The sequence below is a fragment of the Aulonocara stuartgranti genome, assembly GCF_965226115.1.
Source record: "Aulonocara stuartgranti genome assembly, chromosome: 14".
Lineage (NCBI taxonomy): Eukaryota > Metazoa > Chordata > Actinopteri > Cichliformes > Cichlidae > Aulonocara > Aulonocara stuartgranti.
The window spans coordinates 32,544,294-32,564,157 of NC_138950.1; the positions used below are offsets into that span (position 1 = coordinate 32,544,294).

The window sequence follows — 19,864 nt, forward strand, 5'->3', positions numbered from 1 at the left end:
TTTAGGTTTTTTTTTTAAAGTTTTGTTTTGTTTTTTTTATTTGTTTTTAAAGCTTGGAAACAATTGAGTGTCAGTCTGAGAACTATATTACAGTATAAAAAACCCTGCCAGAATTACCCTTTAATCCTATTTTACCATGCATCACAAAACATATATAAAAACATTAAAAGAAAGCTTGTGGTAGGCCTGCTGAACTAGTTCAAATCAGTACTAGACGTTAATTGCACCTCCCAAGATAATTCAGAGGTGTTATTTCGTTTTTTTTTAAACTTTTTTTTATTTGTTAGTTTTTACTATCTTTTATACATTTAATAATAGTGGAGAAGGATATGTTTGTAATATTAATATTACTCTAGACAAATTAGGCATCATAGATGATGAAATTACCTTAATCATTCTAAAGTAGAGCCACCATGGAATTACAAACTATTTCAAACATAAAAGTGACTCACTTAAAAATAAAATAATAACAATATCTTGGAAACTTATATTGAAAAAGATCTTGGATTGAATTTCCAAGCCAAGCACTTCCGCTAATGATTACTCATTATCACTTCTTTTTAAAAAATATTTTCTTTTCATTTTTCCGGTTGGCCAATAGACACTGCTTATTTTTAAGTCAAGGCTGGAGTGTCTATACAGCGTTGATAACATGTGGTTTGATTTTTTGTGTGTCAGCAACTGACTCACTTGCCCTTAATTGCCCTCTCATACTCGAGAGGGCAAGTGACTAAAATGCTCCACCGTTCAAGGGCATTTTCAACCGCATTAAGCAAAACTTTCATCCTTTTTACTCGCAACACTTTTCCACATTTTCCCACACTGTCTCAGTTAATCTGAAGTAAGAAAAAAGTGTAAAACACCACTGTACAGTTTTTGCTCGTTCTTAATATTGTAAATATTTGAAAGCATGCATTTTCTTGAAGCTATAAAGTCATCGACAACTTTTTTTGTTTAAACATATTACACTATTTTTTTCACCGTTAAAGTCTGTTAAAATAACAGAATTTCTTAAATCTTTTCATATTCTTTAAAAAAATGTTTCAAAAAGTGGGAAAGAGAAAAAAAACACAGTCTTGACCGTCTCGCGTTTTATAGCTACACTTAATTCTTTTAGTCCCACACTGCACAAACTTGGTGTTAAATAGGACAAAGTTCAAAACACCCAATGGGTATTTTTTGAGACAGACCTATCTTTACATAGAAAAAAATGTAGCATATGTTTTTCGCTGGAAGAAGAGTGTGTAATTTATCATCCAGACAGATTATCCAGTTATCAGACAATTCAAGAACACGCTGTAATGGCAAGTTAGGAATGTGTGTGGGCTACCCAAAGTTAATCCGCACAAGAGGAACAAAAAACAAGAAAAAAAAGGTCTTTGAAAATCTGATACAATGGTACGACATTTTTGAAAATGAATTATTTTCCAGTGACCACACTAAGGTCACAAGTGAACGCTTTCATAAGGGACTAATCGCATGTGGCAGCACAGTGCCACCTGGTGGATATTTTCACTGAGATTATCTTTTAATGGAATTAACTTTTTTAATATTCTACAATGAAGTTTTGTTGTAGACAAGTTCTAAATATCAATACATTACCAAAAAAATGAAGTACCCAAAAACAACAAATTAAAAAAGCTTCTCTTTTTTTTTTAAACAGCCACAGTTTAACACTCGAAAGAAAAAATAGTTTTAAATTGCTTAATTATTATTAATTTAAACTGCGCAAGCTATGAGAAAGAAACAAACAAATACAGGTGATTTTATTTTATTTTTCGTAGCGTTGTGTAAACATACTACATATCCCATGATCACTTGGGGGCGAGGGTTGAAAGGTCCTGTCGCACAGATGAGGTAATAACAAAGATGGCGGCCCTCGGTACTGCACGGTGCTTGTTGCGGAGCTGCTCTGGGGTGAAAAATGTGCAAAGCAGCAAACAGATACTGATGAGGTCTGGCGCGAGGACTTTTTGTAGTGAAACACAAGATAAAGGTGCGTTTTATTGCTGGTAACATGACTGCAGCTCAGGCTTCTTCTTCGCTGTAACGCTGACCTTGTAGCTCGTTGGGCTCAGCAGTTGGGGTGCCGGTGACAAACGCTCACGGACGCTTTATTGTCGCTCTGCCTTTCGGCACCTATGTGCAGCATGTAAAGGCTTAGCTTCTTTTACAAGCCGCTGTATTTGGAGGTGTTGGCCGGTATAGTCGATGCTTGCTAATCCCAATGAATGATGCTATACAAGCTAAGTTCGTCTGGAAAGTAAACAATCTACAGTTAAACATAACTGTCACCAAGCCAGACTTTGTAAATTATTTAACTCATTAACTAGTATGTCTTTCTCTGCAGCTGCTACAGACCATGCAAAGCCCCAATTCACCGATTCAGCTGTACAGGACATCCTCACCAGGATTACAGGCCTGGACCTGCAGAAAGTGTACCGACCAATTAAGCAGGAGCTGAAGCCACCCACGTATAAACTCATGACGGATGAACAGCTGGAACAGGTGCCCTGTTGAAGTGTTACAGAGTCCACCCCTTTTGATCGCATACATTCTTACATATGTTGGTGTTGCTTTTGTTTCATCCAATCCTTTTTTTGTGATTCTAGGCAGTCGAGTTAGCCAAAGAGCGAGCTAAAAAGCTGCTGCAGATGCCCCTTGTGTTACAAGAGAGGAAGCCCATCAGCGATGTGCTCTGTGAGGATAAGATCCTGGATGGCATGGACACAGCTAAATACGCCTTTACAGACATCACCTATAATATTCCACACAGGGTACACACATCTTGCTTTGTGTGTGTGTGTGTGTGTGTGTGTGTGTGTGTGTGTGCTTAAGTGGGTATTAGTTGGCTTCCACAAGTCGATCAGCCGCAGTCCTGGCAGAGCAGTAGTTACCCTTCCACATATCCAACGTGCGACTCTCGTATAGGATGTTCCGTTTTATTTGCTTTAAGCTACATTTGCATCATATCTGCAAGTGACTTTGCAATCCACTTCCACCCCAGCTCATCTTTTCATGCTGCTTCTCATTTAGTCACCATCACTATTGCTTTTATTGGTACCTGCTCTGTGCCAGACTGCCATATATAAAATACAGGCTTTTTATTATAGGGGTCCTGACTGACGTGAGCTTCCATAATATATACATCTCTATGCCCCTAATTAGAGCAGGGTGATATGACCAAAAATATTTATCACAATATACATTTGAAAATGTGCAATAATGATATAATTGACACTAGACAAAATACTTTACAACTCCACAACTTTATTAGTGCAAATAAAAAAACATCAATGTATTTTCACTTAAACAAGCAGCTGTTTTTTATGTGCATTAAAGTTTAACAGTGCAAATTCCTCGCTGACAGTTTAACCAAAAGGCATTTCCAGTGGAAATTAGCTGACATATCCTCAGCATAATCATGTATAATGTCCACAAAACTTAAAAAGAGGTTATACACACACAATACGGTAATATTATGTTGAAGCACAGTACGTATCACTCCGCGAGGCTCCTGCCTACGATAGCCATAATGCTCCGACAATCCATCCAACGGTGTGGGTTCGTAGCTTAGCAAAGTCGTACTAAAACATTTGACCGATGTTCGAGCGCCGTGTACCACATAAAATCGTTTCAAGGTCAGTAAACACAACCAGAATTCATACATAAGGCACACAGGATTATAAGGGGCACTGTCGACTTTCAGAAAAAGCAAAGGATTGATTTTAAGTGTGCCGTATTTTCCAAAAAACAAGGTAATAACGGCGGCCCGCTAGCATGCTCTACCAAAAATAGTGCTTTGTTGTGTATCTGACGGACGAAAGCTAAACCAGTTCCACACCACTGAAGTTGCAGCATTTTTACAAACAAATTCTGGTTCATTCGTTTCATTCAACAACCCGCTTTCGCCCTTCTTATTCTCCGTCACTGCCATGCTTTTTCCGCCATATGAAAACAAAGGCACTGCGCATGTGCGTTTCACCCATATTCTATCGCGATATTTCATTTTCTTATCGTTGCCCAACATTATACCGGTATTACCGTGAACGGTATGATATGGCCTAGCCCTACCCCTAATTGCCTAAAACTCACCAATTTGATTTAGCTTTGGATTCAAGAATGTTACTAAAATATACCATATATATATTCTGTATGTCTTTTCAACAGGAGAGATTCATAGTTGTACGGGAACCTAATGGAATCCTTAGGAAGGCCACTTGGGAAGAGAGAGACCGACTTATCCAGGTCTACTTCCCTAAGGAGGGACGCAAGCTCACTGCACCACTTCTGTTCAAAGCGGAGAACCTCAAGGTAGGACCTAAGAATTCTCCTACCTCTCTTTCTTTTTAAATGATATTCCATAAAACTCCTTCGATGCATCTTTTACAGAGCTCAGGTTTTATAAGCGGCAGCAGCCTTCTGTAGACAAAGGCTTCATTTTATGCCCATGAGTTGTTCCCTTTTATTTTTTATTGGTCGCAGTGAAAACATCATGTGCTGAAAGTGTTACACTAGAGTGTGGTGCTGGCCAACAGCAGATACTTGGCCTTGAACTGCTGTAGTTAATATGTTTAATAATGGTTGCCTTCCATTTATGTCTGCCTGTTCCAGCGTCATTTTATTCTGCATGCTGGGCTCATCGTCACAGTTTGCTGAACACTATTAGCCATTATTGTGATTTGTTGGATCTGTGATTTATTTATTTATTTTATTTATTTATTTTCCCCCAGTATGTAGCTCATGTTTGCTCTGATATAAAATGTGTTGATGTAATCTACTTTACTTTTTAAAGTTGTTTTTTTATTTACACACAGTCAGCATAATCCTTGTTTACACTGATGTTCTATTAACAGGGCTAACAAGGGAAAACTCTTGTTTGGACCCCATTTTCCAAACTTCATGTATTTCAGAATATTGCTGCTTGTATAGCATTACCGTGGATACATTGTATCCATACATGGGCACCAAATTTTAGTTTATTATTTAAATTGCAGATACAAATTAACTTTTAAGTACCAGAATGGTAAAATCAGTTTCTTTTGTAGTCCACCAGAGGGTGCTGTGGGGTTTTCCTAGCCAGGTCAGCTATGATGATTGTCAGCATGCAGGAGGAACGTTCATTAAACAAATGGGCATCAGAGAAAGAAATGAGAAAAGCACCATCTGCATTAAGATGAAAAATATGTTTGTTTGTTTTTTACTTTTGTAACAAGCCCGGGATAAAGGTGCAGTATGCAAGTGAAATACTCTGAGAATGTTACAAACGTGAGGAGTTGTCTCATGCACCGCTATCCTGAAATACCTCATGTTAAATCAGATCAGTCAAAAAACAACTAACACTTGACCTACTTATCATGATTCAATTCAGTAAAACTTTTTTGATCCCGAAAGTTGGCCTGGAATGAAATGAGAAACCTACCTCACAGTTAACGGTGAGCTAAGAGAATAGGGTACATGCTGAAGCCACTGGAATGAGATATGTGACACTGTCACAGTGTTTTATCACAGATGCAGCCCTGTCTAGGCTGTACAGAGGAGTGAACTGTAAGGCCGAGGAAAGTTAGTGTAGAACACAAAGGGTTACATTAAGTCGCAGGCAGTGGAGTCATATGTGATTAATATGGCTCATTTTGTCTCAGAGGAGCGGTGACTGCTGTCTCATATTCTAAATGTATGTAATGGTTCACACATTTGCATTCAGTTGTTTGACTAGAATGTGATACAAACAGTTTGACAGGTGGGTGCTGCATTTACGACAGGTTTTAATGACAATGTCGGTCCACCTGTGTGCCTAACAATAAAAGTCATTCAAGTGGAAGAGACTGAAAACCTTGTCAACATTTGTTTTAATTAATAAGATTAAGTTTATCACTGGAGGCCATAATTTGCAGATAAATCGCAGTATATGTTATTGCAGAACTCAGCATATCACAAAATGTTTAAAATCACAAAATATCACGAGTGAAGTGTTGTGATAATATCATGATCTACACATTATTCTGTCCATTTAAAAAACGGCTATTAACCATGACTGACAACTGATCATCACCTCATGTTGTTCATTGTCATTGTGTCTGGAGGGTTTTCCTCAGTACACTGTTACCCACTTAAACCTCTTTCTCTTCATTAGTTGGTGTTTTCCCAGGACCGCCATGAGGATGTGTTGGACTTGTGCCTCGTCCAGTTTGAACCAGACTCTTCAGAATACATCAAGGTAAAATACCAGTGACCTTGTGGTATTTTGACCTCATCGTTGGCTGCACTGAGATCTGTAAACTCTATCTAGAACTTGTTATGCTGTGAAATTTTCTGTCTTTTTATATGTTCTCTGCTTCATTTGATATGAAGTGAAAAAATGTGCATAATGAGTGTTGTGCTGATTAATTACAAATGAGCTAAATCATCAAGGTCTGTATTCATTTAATGTGTTTTGTGTCTAGGTACACACAGCCACATATGAGGACTTGGACAAGCATGGCAAATATGATCTGCTGCGGTCCACCAGACACTTCGGAGGCATGGCCTGGTACCTAGTCAGTGTTCGTAGGGTGGATGGGCTCATAGTGGACATGCTAAAAAGAGAGCTGTGAGTTTTTTTTAAGCATTTGCATTATTTTAGAATTGAGTTACATTGAGTATGTACTCATTGTACCTGCTGGCAAAAGCTCTGATCTGAGCCTTCAGTGTGTGTGTTGGTGTTTCCAGGCTCCAGGATGCTGTAAGCCTCGTGTCTCTGTTCCACATGGTCCACCCCCACAGTGAGTCAGCCCGGGAAGCTGCCAGCCAACAGGCCACAGGCACCGACCTGCTTAAGGTAGTTGAACTGTGACAAACAGTGTGCCGATTTGTATCTCTGTTTGGCACTTGAGTTCATTTGAAGTCTGTTTAACGTATTGCTATTTGATCTAGTTTATATAAATGGTATTCCTGGATGTTCAAGGCGAATCAGGAGTCAGTATAGCTGTTAAGAGGTCAAATCTAGGCTGTTTCCTGCATTAGACGTTTGGGTTTTTACTCTAAAGTGGGAATAGAGGGACCAGGTCCAGGATACATCAGGTCTTATTTGTTCTCACAGGCCTTCAGCCTTGAAGTAAGGGGGAGAGACACTGAGAATGACAACCATTTAATGTGAAAGGTTAGCGGCAGGAGGTGTGGGTGTGTGTCTGTCTTCTACATTCAAGGCCTCTCATTTAGTCACAGTTGATTTCGAAACCCAATCTTAGCTGTGTTTACTACGTCCAGTAATAATACTATTAATACTGTGATTGCACTTTGACTGCACTTTAGTGTAATTGATCTCTTTTCTTTTTCTATTTACTCACGTGTGCCCCTTCAGATCTATGCCCAGAGGGACTCCCAAAGGTCGGGCTACATCGAGCTGGCTCTGCAGGCCTATGAACAGACTGCTGTTGAGGGCTCTGCTTCATGATTGGTCCATACCTCAATAGAGAAATGCTATACAGAACGTCTGGAAATCCTGCCTCTCATGTATAAAATATGACAGTTTGTTGTTTTTGTGTTGGGCCAAGAGTAAAATATGCTTCTCCAAAGGAAACCTTTTCACATCACAACCAACAATTTGAAGAGTTGGCTGCAACGTCTTGTGAGATACTTTAAGATGTTTGTTTGTTATGCGGAGAAATTGTCAGTGTGGTTCTTTGAATCAAGCTTCATGTCTGCTTATATCATGTACATAAAATAAATACAGCCTTTGTACTTGAGTGTCATGTTATTGGAATTATATTAGAGACTATGGAAGCTCCTTTAATTTACTCGCCAAGAAAACAGTCACAGTAGCATGCAGTTTTTATTTCAAACAAAGGAAGCAGAAAACCATGTTAAACACACTAACAACAGCAACATTTTGTATGTTTTTGATCATTTAATAAGCTTAGAAATAAAATTATGACTTTATCATTTAAGACAATGCATAAAGTGGAATGGCATGCGGAACATTTAACTCACATTGAACCGGTGCAATGGTAATTTGGAGTCTGATAAAATGCTGTGATGCTTGTGGGAGAGGTATTGCGATTCTTTCCTATGAAGGCTATGTTTCTGTCAGCAAGTAAAGCGTGAAGCACTTAGATTTGAGACACAGCAAACCCCAAAGTATTTATTTAAAGATACAAACCATTTAAAATAAAATCATAAAGGCACGCTAGCAACAATGAAGAAATGCCTATTTGTCTGTCAGTACATTTTTGGCTTTAATACACTGCATATGCAGATAGTGTTAAAATACAGCCTGGTCTCATCAGAGTTGTGGCTGGAAACCAGCAAAACAGCTCTGTCCCACTGAAGCATAGACGGGCTTCTTAAGGGTGTCTGGCATCGTGCATCGAGAGCAGATACTTTGGGATTTGTGGGCTGCAAGGTAGGTGGGTTGGGCTTATTCCATTGTGTTCGATTAGTCTGGGATCTGGGCAGTTGGGAGGCTGTTTTTTGTCGTGTTTGGATAAGGGTTTAGGCCAGAACTAAGAACGCAAAATGCCTAATAATATTCACTTCAGTCTTAATTGTTTTGATTTATGAAACTCGCATCACTGAACAGAAAAAAATGGCTTGTGAAAGGCTAGTTTCTATTCACCCAGGAACTCTTCATCTAGGTTGACATCTGTGGTGTCAATATCCTCCAGGTCAAAGTTGTCCAGATCATCCAGAGCCTACAGGTGTAAGGCAAAACGATTCTGGATTTAACATTCATAGCAATATTAGTGTAACAAACTTATAAACCTTTGTTTACCTCATCATTTGCCTCGAGGTCCTCTGGCAGTACCTCAGGTCTTTCAGGACCTTCCTCTTCTGCTGCATGGCCTTCTGCATGAGCTACAGTGAGGGCTAAAACCTCTGGCTCAGCCTTGTGAATAACAGGAGGCTTTACTGGAAGTTCTCCAGTTTGTTTCTCTTGTTCTCGTTCTTGTGCTGGGACAGGCTTCAGTACTGGCGCTGCATCTTCAAACAAGTCTAGCAGAGGATCCAGGGTCAGCTCCGGTAAAATCTGGACAGCTGCGTCCAGCGCTGGAACATCTGCGGTTTCAAAAGAGATGAGCTCCTCCACTGCTGTGTGTGAAGGTGCTGTTTCTGGAACAAGTTCGCACGTAACAGGAGTCTCTTCTGTTTCTGCTGCTCCACCCATTGAACCTGGAACTTCTGAGGCGATCCCATCTTTTTCCAGATCTTGATGAATGATCATTTCCCCAGGTGCTATAGGCTCGGACGTAACTTCATTATCGACCGTCAGACCAGCGCTAACCAGGACATCCTCAGCTGCTAATGCCTCATTTGGCGCTTCTTGTGTTGTTAGAGTGGTTTCTGTTTCAGAAGCACAAACAGCAGGTGGAGCTTCAGTTTCTGAAGATAATTCCTGAACGTCTTTCTTCATACATGACCTGACATCTTCCACAGGACTGAGCTGTACCATCTCAGCCTCCTCATCAGGCATCCTGGTGATTTCCTCTACAGAGACTAGAGTGTCTGCTTTAGTGCCCACCTCCACTGCTTTAGACTCGCCTGATTCTGACACTGCTTGTTCTTCTGTAGCAGCAGTAGGAAAAGGGTCTGCTCCTCTCAGGACAGATTCTACTTCACTTGCTGAAACGGGATCAGTCGACTCTTGTTTTACTGAAGTGTCCTCCTCCACTACTGCAACTTTTGAATATTTACTTTCTGTTACTGCTGGCACACTGGTGGCCTCACTAATGCTCTCTGCCCCTTGCTTTAAAGAAAACACAGAACGATCAAATTCAGAAAAGGAGTTGCAGTGTTTGCTCAACCGCTGGCTTTAATTATCTGTTTAAGTTATATCTTTTTTAAAATTTGGATACTACATTTAAGTTTTACAGAAGGAGCAACACTGTTCTCTTTCATGCACCATGTGCCAGACGTGGTGCATGAAAGAGAACAGTCAAGTGTGAAAGGAGCTGAATCAGTGGTAAATTTGAATGGGTTTTTTTCGCTTCTCACAGTGAACCATTACAAATCTTTACAAATCTTTTTCATTTTTGTTATCATCCATTAGCTTATATTGTTACCCTAAAAACACATATTAGGTTAGGATATTACACTGTAGTCAAGATACCATGGAAGGAAATTAAAAAAGACTGGTATGCTGCTGTGACATTTAGAGTAGCTTAGGCACTTATTGACACACAGGAGCAGCCTGTTTGACTGCACTGACTGAATGAGCATGTGTAGAGATGAAGACTGTGCTCTCACCTCTGAGTCAGTGATTTCTCCTTTAGGTCTAAAACCTGCTGATTCCTCCAGAAGACTGCGCTCTTCATTTGGCTAAAGAACCAAAGAAATGGGAAAAGTGGGATCTCAGACTCTTAACTTATGTTCAAAGTATGAACAGCTATAGTCCAACGAGCTTTGCAGAAAATGCAAAAAATCTTAGATGCTGATTTAACTTTGAAAATACAGTTCGACTGACTCTCGCACTGACCGTAATGAGAGGGTATTCTGAAGCAGGTCTGACCCCGACATGAGTCTCCTTCAGGTACTGCTCAGCCAGCAGGGCTTGCTGGAAGCCAGGGAACAGGTTGGTGTACTGGCTGGGGTCAGCCAGAGCATCTGCTGCCTTCTGGTTGACCTTGGAAAGACTCTCCTTCCAGAGTTTCACCACCCTGAAGGAAGAGAGGCACACACATCGCCACAGTGATGCATAATATATTATAGAAATTCTAATTAATAAGAAAGAACATTTTTCTAAAAACTCTGATTCAGACTAGTAATTATTTCAACAGCTGGGAGGAAAACAGGCACACCAAGTGATACATGCAGAGGTTCTTCAGGACACAAACAGATAGGCCCACAGGCAAAGAGTGTTACACTTGGACATATGTTAGGTATTCATTAGAAGCAGCATTACCTTGAGACATGGCTGGGCACATATGTTCTTGCCAGGAATGCAGCTTCTGGCAGTCGATCTGTTTTGATCAAAAGGTCCAGACATTTGTCCACTCTGAGCAAGTACAAAAAAACAAAGATGGTGGTGACAGAAAAAAAGAATAAAGTTTAAACACATAAGTCAGTTTAAAAACCTCCTTTGTGCTCTTTACCCCTGACGCACTAACCTCCCCTGCAGGAAGTAGGTGAGGAAGGCCACGTTGGTCTTCCCATCTCTCTCTGCCCCCTCAGCCAGTTGGCCCACCATGTCAACGTTGCCTGAAGTGGTGGCCAGAAGCAATAATCCCCCATAATCCTGAGCTTGGTGGAGACACTCCTGAGCCAAGCTAAACTGGCACTTTGTAGTTGCAAGCTCTGCCAGCTGCTTCCATTTTTGTTCTGACTGACTCGGCCCCCGCGAGCAGAGGTGCCAAAGAGACAGGAGAGCGGATTATCTCAGGACGAAAGGCATGAACCTCGACAACAAAACACTGTAAAGCGGTTACTAAATAAGGGACACCGGGTCTGTGACTCACACTCTCAGGCTTGTATAGGGGAAATAACTGATTCTGCGCACATTATGCATCAAATTACACAGCTGTTGATTAAAAAACAAAACCAATAATCATTGATTTATTTATGTGAATATACACCACACAACTATTCCACTCTGTAGCTTTAGCTAACTTTAGCATTTAGCTCAGAGTAGCACAGTGTCTAAAGACATCCTTACATAGCCGCTAACATTTAGTAGCTATAGAAATTGTCCAGGCTCTCACCTCCACTTTCAGGGCCAGTTGATAGGCTGTCTTGAGCTCTCCCAGCTGCAGAGCAAGTTCAAACTTATGCTCTGGGTCATTGGACACAGCGAGGGCCTGCTGCCTAAAGCCCTACACAGCACAAAATAACAATGTCATTAGTCTATATTCTGTATATTATCCTTTCTCACTCGTTGTGATGGCCAGCAGTAGAGGCTAGATATATGAAGCAATATGAATAGGGGAAAAGTGACTGCGTGAGAAGCCAAAACCCTTGCATGATAAATATGTTTTATAAGAAACACACAGAAATTCTGCCCAGAGGTATCACACCATCTGGCTGCCTCATGTTCTGTAAATTATGCATTCGTCCAAGTCCTGAATTTTTACTCAGCCAAAGGAGCAAGAGAAGCACAAAGATGGATTTTCAAGGTAAAAGCTGGCATGCAAACATACCTGTTTCTCCAAGAAGTGGGCTACACGGGTCTGCTGCTTCTTGGGAATCGTGGGTAGAACCTTGTCAGCAGTGCTGAAGTCCTTCCTCATGACAGCTGTCTGATATTCTAGCACAGAAAGCAGCAGCGAATAGCTGATAACGTTCAGCTCCTTGTCTCCGAGGTAGAGACGGTCATCCTTCGGGATGTAGCCCAGCAGATACATCGTCCTACACCAAAGAAAGACTGTCTGTAGTTTTGAATTTACTGGATAGCAAGTGGAAATAAAACGTGAAATAAGACACTAAATGGATTCATAGCCATACAACAGATTTTGCAGCATTACAGGAACATTTATGAATATGCCAAGGAAAAAAAAACAATGCAGATGCATATTTGTGAGTTTACCTGTCCATGTGAGCAATGGTGATTATCTCTCCTCCTACATAATAGCTGAGTCTGTTAACAGAGCTGGTGTAGATGAAGCAGTCTCCCACCCAAACCCCTGTCTTTACCACCTCTTGGACCTCCCCCAGCACCTGACCAGCAGGAAAAAGAGGACAGACATAAAAGAGATTGAAAAATGATCTAAAAAGGTAACAGAATTCTTCTAAGACGTCAAATTTTTACTTAAATAGTCTAGACAATTAACCATGTGAGTCTCTGACCTCAAAGGCAGCCTCTATCCCATCTTCTGTCACCCCTTCTTTAGACTCCTGGGCTGTGGACACTCGCTCTGGTAGGTAGCGCAGCACGAAAAAAGACTCATCTGTAGCGATACAGACGAGCTCCCCAGAGTCAGACCACAAGACCTAAAGACACAATTAAAAAAAAAAAAAACAACTCTTATTAGAAAGCCACAGTAGTAAATTTAGTATCGATTTAAGCTGATAAAGTGCTCATTGGATTATAGCTGACATGTTTAGGCTGGATCTCAATACGCCGGATCAATTCAGAGCTCTCCCAGTCGTAAAAGGCCAGGCCGCTGTTTGACCTCACTCCTAGTAGGAAGCCACCAAAGATGCCTGTAGGGATGCAGGATAGTAATACATAGGCACAGATACTCACACATATGCTCTCAAAAATATATTCAACAAATTCAAACAAAAACGTGACATGAAACTCACCTTCAGCTCCAAATTCGGGTTTGAATGTCTTCTTCTCTTTGAAGTTCTTAAATATTTTGACCACACTGTTGCTTTCTCTGACTGCATACCTATAACAATATTTATAATAATAATAATGATAATGTACCAGACCACAGGGGACTTACAGTAAGGCTAATCAGTCCTTTGACCATTTTCACGAGTACATATTTTGGGTTTATGTTGACAGTTCGATGAGCAAGTTTAAATCCTGTTTTTAAAAAAATCACTCTCCATATAATCATTAGTTATTATTAATCTCTGGCTCTTCTTCACAGCATGTTTTTGTCCTCTCTCTCTCTCTTTATCCCCAAACAGTCTCAGCAGATGGCTGCCGCTCCCTGATTGTCCGGGTTTCTTCCTGTTAAAAGGGAGTATTTCCTTACGATTGTTGCCAAGTGCTTTACTCGCTGGGGGGTTGTCTGATAACTGGACTTTTTGCTGTATTGCTGTAGGGCCTTACAATAACAAAAGAGCCTTAAGGCTACTGCGATTTAGCAAATAAAACTAAATTGAACTGATTTGAAATTGGACGATGTGTAAAATGTAAAAAAAAAAAAAAAGAGAGCAAGAACACTTTGCAAATCATATGAATGCTATGTTCATTTGCAAAAAGTACAAGGCAACATATCAGGGTTTAAATCAAGGAAGTCTGATTTTATCTTAAGGTTAAATTCATTTGATGTTACTATTACCCCTGAGTTACATCACATTAAGAATATTCTGTGATTTTTTTTTTTTTTGGGGGGGGGGGGGGGGGACTGATGATGTAGATTTTTGAAAGCCAAATATATTTCAATTCTTGATGTAAAATATAGATATTTAGCTGCTCAACAGAGCCTCCTTTTTCATATTTCTTATTTCAAAATGAGCCAAATGGTTTTAATGGGCGATAGTTCTATCTTGCAAACAGGCCCATTTACACACCTAGACTCTTTTACTATCAAGCAACACTTCTGTAAATAGATTAAGATTTGCACTGCTGAAACAAGCTAGGTCTTCCCTAAAAATGAACTCAGTCCTCAGACCTTTTTTGGAAATTGGGCTGTACCACTCACCCTATAAAACTGCAACTTTTTACAGTGTTTACTGTTTTCAGTATTTACTCTGAGCTAATCAGCCTCTGCATATTTAGCATACGTGTGATATTGGTTTTCTTATCTAAGTCAGCACAAAGTACATTTTCTAAAATGCTGAGCCTTAATGTAAAGGTAAAGACTTACTGTGAAGAGTCATGTGCCCAGATAAACTCCAGAGCAGAGCCGAAGCTCTTGTTCCTCAAAGCCATGGCAGTATAGATGATATACTCCCCATCCCCACACACCACTACAAATCTGTCAGTGTGCAAATATACAAATTACACACATGATTATCAAATTATACTTTAAGATTTTTACCCCAAAGACTCCGTGAGCACGCAGGCTGCCACTATCTTACCTGCACTGAAACAATCATAGGCATTACACAATCACACTGCAGTTAGACATAAATCCAGTTCAAGTCTAATTTACACTTTAATAACGGTCATATTTTGGTTAGAGGAAAAAGAAAGATTAGTCAAAACCTCATGCTGTTTCCACCCAAAGCCTGGCGCTTTACCTCCCATTAGGGCTGTGTCTGATTGTCTGGGGGTAAATCTCACAGCTTCCCAGGTCTTTCACACTCAGAGGGAGCCTCTCTCCATCCCTTATCTCAGTCTCTGTCAGTGCCTTTAGGTTGGCCTGCTGCACTTCAGAGTGACGAGCCCAGATGACCTTCCCGCTAGAGTCCATGGACATGACGGGCTCCACTCGACCAATCTGAAACAAAGAGGAGAGGGAGTGGATGAAGAAGGATTAAGAATAATAAAGGGAAACAAGAGAGAAAGGTATATGAAGAAATGGAGGACGGAGATGTTACATCATCAGCTGAATCTTAACCACGCCACTACTTAAAAAGTCTATTCAGAAAATCTGTGAGAAAACTACAAATATAACTACCTTGATGATGATGCTGCCTTCATCAAAGCCTATAGCCACACTGTTGGAGCCGGGCTGGCCACATATGCACCACACCCGCTCCATGCCATAGTTGAGTGTGTTTTCCAGCCGGTAGGTGTTGGAGTGCCACACACGAACAGTGCCTATGGAAAGGACAAAAGGTCAAACTTTAAGCAAGATGCCGTGCCCATTTGGGAGCAGAAACATGTACCAATGTTTGACCCACCATCTTCAGCGCCTGTGAGAATGATTGGCAGCTGCGGATGGAAGCTGACGCAGGTCACATTCTGAGCGTGACCTTCCAGAGTCTGAACACACGTTTTGTTCTAGGGAGATAAAGCACACACTGTTTCTTGTTCTTTTCACATGTGGTAAGTTTTTTATATGAATGCACATGAACGTGTGTGAATTGACTATATCAACGCTGAAGGACAACGACTTTGCATATAATGGCTATATAACACCTTCTTACGTTTACTTCTACTACAGATGCACCTCTTACTGTTGCAAAATTAAATGGGAACAGCAGAAATAGAAATGGTTACATAGATATGGTTTTGCTTTCCATTCATAATAACCATATGAGTTATTTAACTGTCCTGATTTAGCTGTATTTAGAATAAAAGGTGTTTATCTTTAAGCCTTTTTCTTATTTTGCTTTTTAGCATGTACAGTGTACATACATAAATTGTACCAGATATAGAAAAAAATCTAATACAAAGGCCCCTAATGTCCAAAGTAATAATGATAGCACTTAATTGTGTCTAGTTTTTAGCTAATGAGAATCACTATCAACAGTCCCAAAGAAAACAAACACTTCATCAGGGCAAGGAAATTTCAGCTATGGGTACCAATGTTGGCTACAGTTTAAGGCAGACCTGAGAGTCTTTCAGTTACGTCTTCAGACTATATTTGCAATCTGTGCTTCACACTCTGATGCACACACACACCTCAGCCGCCTTAACTGAAAGCAGCTTTGCCCAAATGTTGTAGATGGAAACCAAAGATGAAAGACTCCTTGAGTTGAAGCTGTCATTAACCTTGAGTCAGCACTACATGTTTTTCATATTTTTACACACTCTGGTAGATTGTGGATACTTTTATACAGTGCAGCAACATCACCGCTGGCTCAGAGAGCTAACTTCAAATATGAAACTATCAAAAGACTTGATAGTGCTTGATTATCTATTTTGGAGTGGCGATGAGAGTTTGGCCTTTTGTCCATCATTTTCCATGTTTGTTTTTATAGACGAAAGAGGAGTTACACTGATGCAGGAAAGATAACAGTGTTACCATTTGAGTGACCGTGTTTTTTATAGTGTTGATAATCAGACCATCCAAAAATCTCTGCATTACATTTTTTTGTTGAGTGAAATTCTAATATTTTATTTATATATTAGCCCTAATTAGCAGGTAGCTGTGTCTGTGTCATGCACTATGTACAGTGTTTGGATACTCCTTGCTAACCAAGCTAGTTACTGTTAGCGGATGAGTTAGACATGAAACTTTTCATCCACAAATCAAATCAAATCAAATCAAATACAAATGATCAAACTGAAGGCTTGAAAATAACAGTGGGTAATATGTCCATCTTTTATATACAGGTTATGGTGGAAATATTTTCTTAATACTGTAGTGTGTTGTTATTGTATTTATTGTTTTTGTGTACCTCTTTGCATGTTTTGTATAATAGATGTCACATAATTATGGCAATAAACTGTTTTGATCCTAGGGTGCAGAAAGGAAGAAAAAAGCAGTCTAGTGTGTTTGTGATAACCTGATAATCCCAGATCTTGACCAGGCGATCATCAGCCCCTGATATGAGGTACGGCTTGTCTCCGCCACTGTTGTAATCAATACAATTCACTCCCTTCTCATGGCCCTCCAGAGTAAAGTTGGGAGTCTTGGAGCCCAGCTGCCACACCTACAGTACAACAATTGAGTTGTTTATCACTGAGCAACTGAATAATGTCAGCAAATTACTGCTCCTGTCTCACTTAAATTGTATTGTTAGCAGTAGTGTTTCTCAAAATGAAGACCACCAATCCCCCTTTTCTTCCTCCTGTAGAGAAACTACACCTGTGTGTTCCTCCTTTTTGTCTCCTTTAACTTCATTTAAACTGAAAAACACTTTCATTTCTTCATGGCTTACAGCGGTCTTCCTTGCCTGTTCTCACAATTACTTTCCTGTATTCGCTAGGTGTGCTTGTGTGTGCGTATGTGTATACCTTAATAGTCCTGTCCAGAGAGGCACTGGCAAACTGGTTGGTATCTCTGGGGTTGATGACAATCTGCATGACATAGTGAGTGTGTCCCTCAAACACCTGACTGCACAACCACTTTCTGTCCCAGTCCCACAGCTTGATCAACATGTCATCTAAAAACACGGAAACACGAGAAACGTAATTTCAATTCAATTTTATTTACACACCGTAGCACCACATCACAAAAAAAAAGCCAGACACGGAAAGGCCATCCAACTGCTGTGATCGGTTGGGGTGAGGGAAAAGGCAAGGAGAGAAGAGCGTAGAGAGGCAGTAAACAAGAAGCAGGAAAAAACATGATGATGATGATTACAGCTTGCAAAGTTTAAAAAGTTACATGCATGAGGTCATTTTATATGAGAGCATTTGTGTTTATGTGAGTATGTGCGGTGGCAGTTTCCTACCACTGCTGGTGAGGATGTATGGCTGTGTGGGGTGGACAACGATGCATCGGATGTAGTCAGAGTGAGCCTCAAACAAGTGAACTCTCTCCAGCGTGTTGTAGTTAAACACTCGGACCTGCATGTCATCCTGCAGACAGTCAAAGAGATTTGAATTTCTCTGCCAATTAGAAACGGGTCATCTACCAAAGCCAACATTACACACAACAGACTCATTCTTTTTAACCTTAAAACTGTCACATTTGTATTGGTATTTGCACAAAAAACATACAGTAAAAATAAAAGATTTGAATCAGCAGTGCACATGAATTCAAATACTTACGGCTCCAGTGATGACCCAGTGTTTCCTGGCTATGAACTTGGCCACTCTTACAGGCAGATCACACAGCTCGAATGTTTTCACTATCGTCTACACACAGAAAAAAGCCCCATGCTGTCAGACTACATCACCATTAAAGACATCAAAAGCACAGATGAAGGAAGATGAAAAGATTGGTTATTTCATGTAACCACTTAACGAGCGATTAGGGGGGAGATCAAACGGCTTTGTACAAATGTGCAGAGATGGATGGTGACCTGTGTTTCATGGTTCCAGACCACCACGGTGCCGCTGTAGAGGCTGACCACCATCCACGGCTCAGTGGGATGCAGGTCCGCACTCTTCACCCGGTCTGACCGAGCTGTCAGCTTCCGCTTGATGTCCAGTCTCAGAGGCTGTGGAATAAGAGTGAAAAGACAAAGAGATAATAACGCTGCAAAAATATGTTAAAGTAAGCTTTAATCATCCAATTTTGTCAGTAATCAGCGTGTCTCAGCTGCGGTTTGATTTCAGTTTTTGGCTACCTTGAGGGTGGGGTTGTGTCTGTTGATACTTCCCATACCAGATTTTATATGCATGCCTGCTCCATAACAACAAGTCCTTTCAAGTCTTTGCATAACTCTGCTTATTTAGTATTACGAATGCATGTTCAAAATATCCAACAACCAAAGGACAAAAGTGTTTTTTTCAGCCTTTTCATTGTCTCATTTTGAGAGTTTAAGACATACAAAGTTATTCCAAGTTATTATGTCACAATTATTATGTCGCTGACAAACACCCTTAAAAAAACTGCAAACGAAATAACTATAATTTTTTTCTTAAAGAATAGTCACATAAACAGTTTAGTGTTTCAGTTGTACCTACCATGGCTGCACATCGGTGAGTCTCTGCGGTGCTGTCCACTGTAAATACGGGCCTCACTGCTGCCTGCCTGTGGAGCTCAGCGGAGGAAGTTTCTGTAAGAAAGTTCGAGGAGCTTCAAAAACTACCTCCGGTACAGATTTTCCAAAATAAGCCTGAACGCCCAACTTTCAACAGCGTTATAAAGCCGAATATAGAACCACAAGGCTCAGTATAAACACCCGTCTTGTAGATTTTGCTAGCTTTAATTAAAGGCGTTTGTGCAAATAAGTGACTAGTATTTCTTCAATAACAAGATGCTAGCTCTGCATGTTCACACTTAGGAAAGCTAAGCTAGCAGTTGTTCTGCACATATAAATATGGTTAAGAAAATACCATTTTATAACAGGTTTTCTCGTTGTCAGAGCTACACATTAGCTGTGAATAATTTTTTAACTATTAGGTATAGTAATTAATGCAACACTAAATATATAAAGGTTGATATTTCAACAAGTTACAGTGGGCTATACGGGATAGACTGTATCCCGTTTTACAGTATGTATGCAGGTTTATATATGTGCTGCTTCCTGTTTTTTGGGGGTGAGCACCATTTCAAACACATTTCTCAGCAACAGCATAAATCTTTTCTTGTGAAGACAGAAATTTCCGGCCTGTATATCTCAGCCGCTGTGTGATTTACACAGCTTCCTCCAACGTGGATTCTTGCGCATTTCCTGTAGAGGCAACACACGGCATCACTTGTACACTTTTACCTCCGCATTTGGTTCTCAATAATTTCCAAGCAAATTATTATTTTGGTCTTTTATTTAC

The 19,864-nt window shown here is 40.3% G+C and overlaps 2 protein-coding genes across 3 annotated transcripts; one reads left to right on the forward strand and one right to left on the reverse strand.

Annotated features, from left to right (window-relative positions):
• Nucleotides 1-1,845: 1,845 nt before the first annotated feature.
• On the forward strand, nt 1,846-7,719 carry mrps22 (mitochondrial ribosomal protein S22). The gene is made up of 8 exons (XM_082504112.1): nt 1,846-1,996; nt 2,351-2,508; nt 2,613-2,777; nt 4,171-4,314; nt 6,134-6,217; nt 6,444-6,589; nt 6,709-6,817; nt 7,340-7,719. The coding sequence occupies exons 1-8, from the start codon at nt 1,870-1,872 to the stop codon at nt 7,430-7,432; spliced, it is 1,026 nt and encodes a 341-aa protein (XP_082360238.1). The 5' UTR covers nt 1,846-1,869; the 3' UTR covers nt 7,433-7,719.
• Nucleotides 7,720-7,797: 78 nt separating this feature from the next.
• Nucleotides 7,798-19,806, reverse strand: LOC309688399 (coatomer subunit beta'-like). Of its 2 annotated transcripts, none has more exons than XM_082504110.1 (23): nt 19,642-19,806; nt 19,058-19,149; nt 18,451-18,588; nt 18,197-18,283; nt 17,878-18,004; nt 17,438-17,586; nt 16,987-17,133; nt 15,436-15,535; nt 15,210-15,352; nt 14,830-15,029; nt 14,454-14,564; nt 13,213-13,301; nt 13,004-13,110; nt 12,754-12,897; nt 12,494-12,624; nt 12,108-12,315; nt 11,673-11,783; nt 11,082-11,296; nt 10,877-10,969; nt 10,451-10,631; nt 10,222-10,293; nt 8,750-9,721; nt 7,798-8,669 (listed from the first exon to the last, which is right to left on the reverse strand). In XM_082504110.1, exons 2-23 carry the CDS (start codon nt 19,058-19,060, stop codon nt 8,586-8,588), a joined length of 3,612 nt encoding a protein of 1,203 aa, XP_082360236.1. In that variant the 5' UTR covers nt 19,061-19,149; nt 19,642-19,806; the 3' UTR covers nt 7,798-8,585. The 2 variants fall into 2 exon arrangements, with proteins under 2 accessions (XP_082360236.1, XP_082360237.1); XM_082504111.1 differs by lacking the exon at nt 19,642-19,806 and adding an exon at nt 19,430-19,619.
• Between the last annotated feature and the right edge of the window lie 58 nt (nt 19,807-19,864).

Bases quoted from the DNA above. Each gene is read 5' to 3' on its own strand.
- LOC309688399 (XM_082504110.1), bottom strand. The intron at 11,784-12,107 runs GTATGTTTGCAT...TGTGCTGTGTAG, and splicing joins CCCACTTCTTGGAGAAACAG to GGCTTTAGGCAGCAGGCCCT. The intron at 11,297-11,672 runs GTGAGAGCCTGG...GGGCCGAGTCAG, and splicing joins AACTGGCCCTGAAAGTGGAG to TCAGAACAAAAATGGAAGCA.
- mrps22 (XM_082504112.1), top strand. From the start codon at position 1,870: ATGGCGGCCCTCGGTACTGCACGGTGCTTGTTGCGGAGCTGCTCTGGG. The intron at 4,315-6,133 runs GTAGGACCTAAG...TCTCTTCATTAG, and splicing joins TCAAAGCGGAGAACCTCAAG to TTGGTGTTTTCCCAGGACCG. The intron at 6,590-6,708 runs GTGAGTTTTTTT...TGGTGTTTCCAG, and splicing joins GACATGCTAAAAAGAGAGCT to GCTCCAGGATGCTGTAAGCC.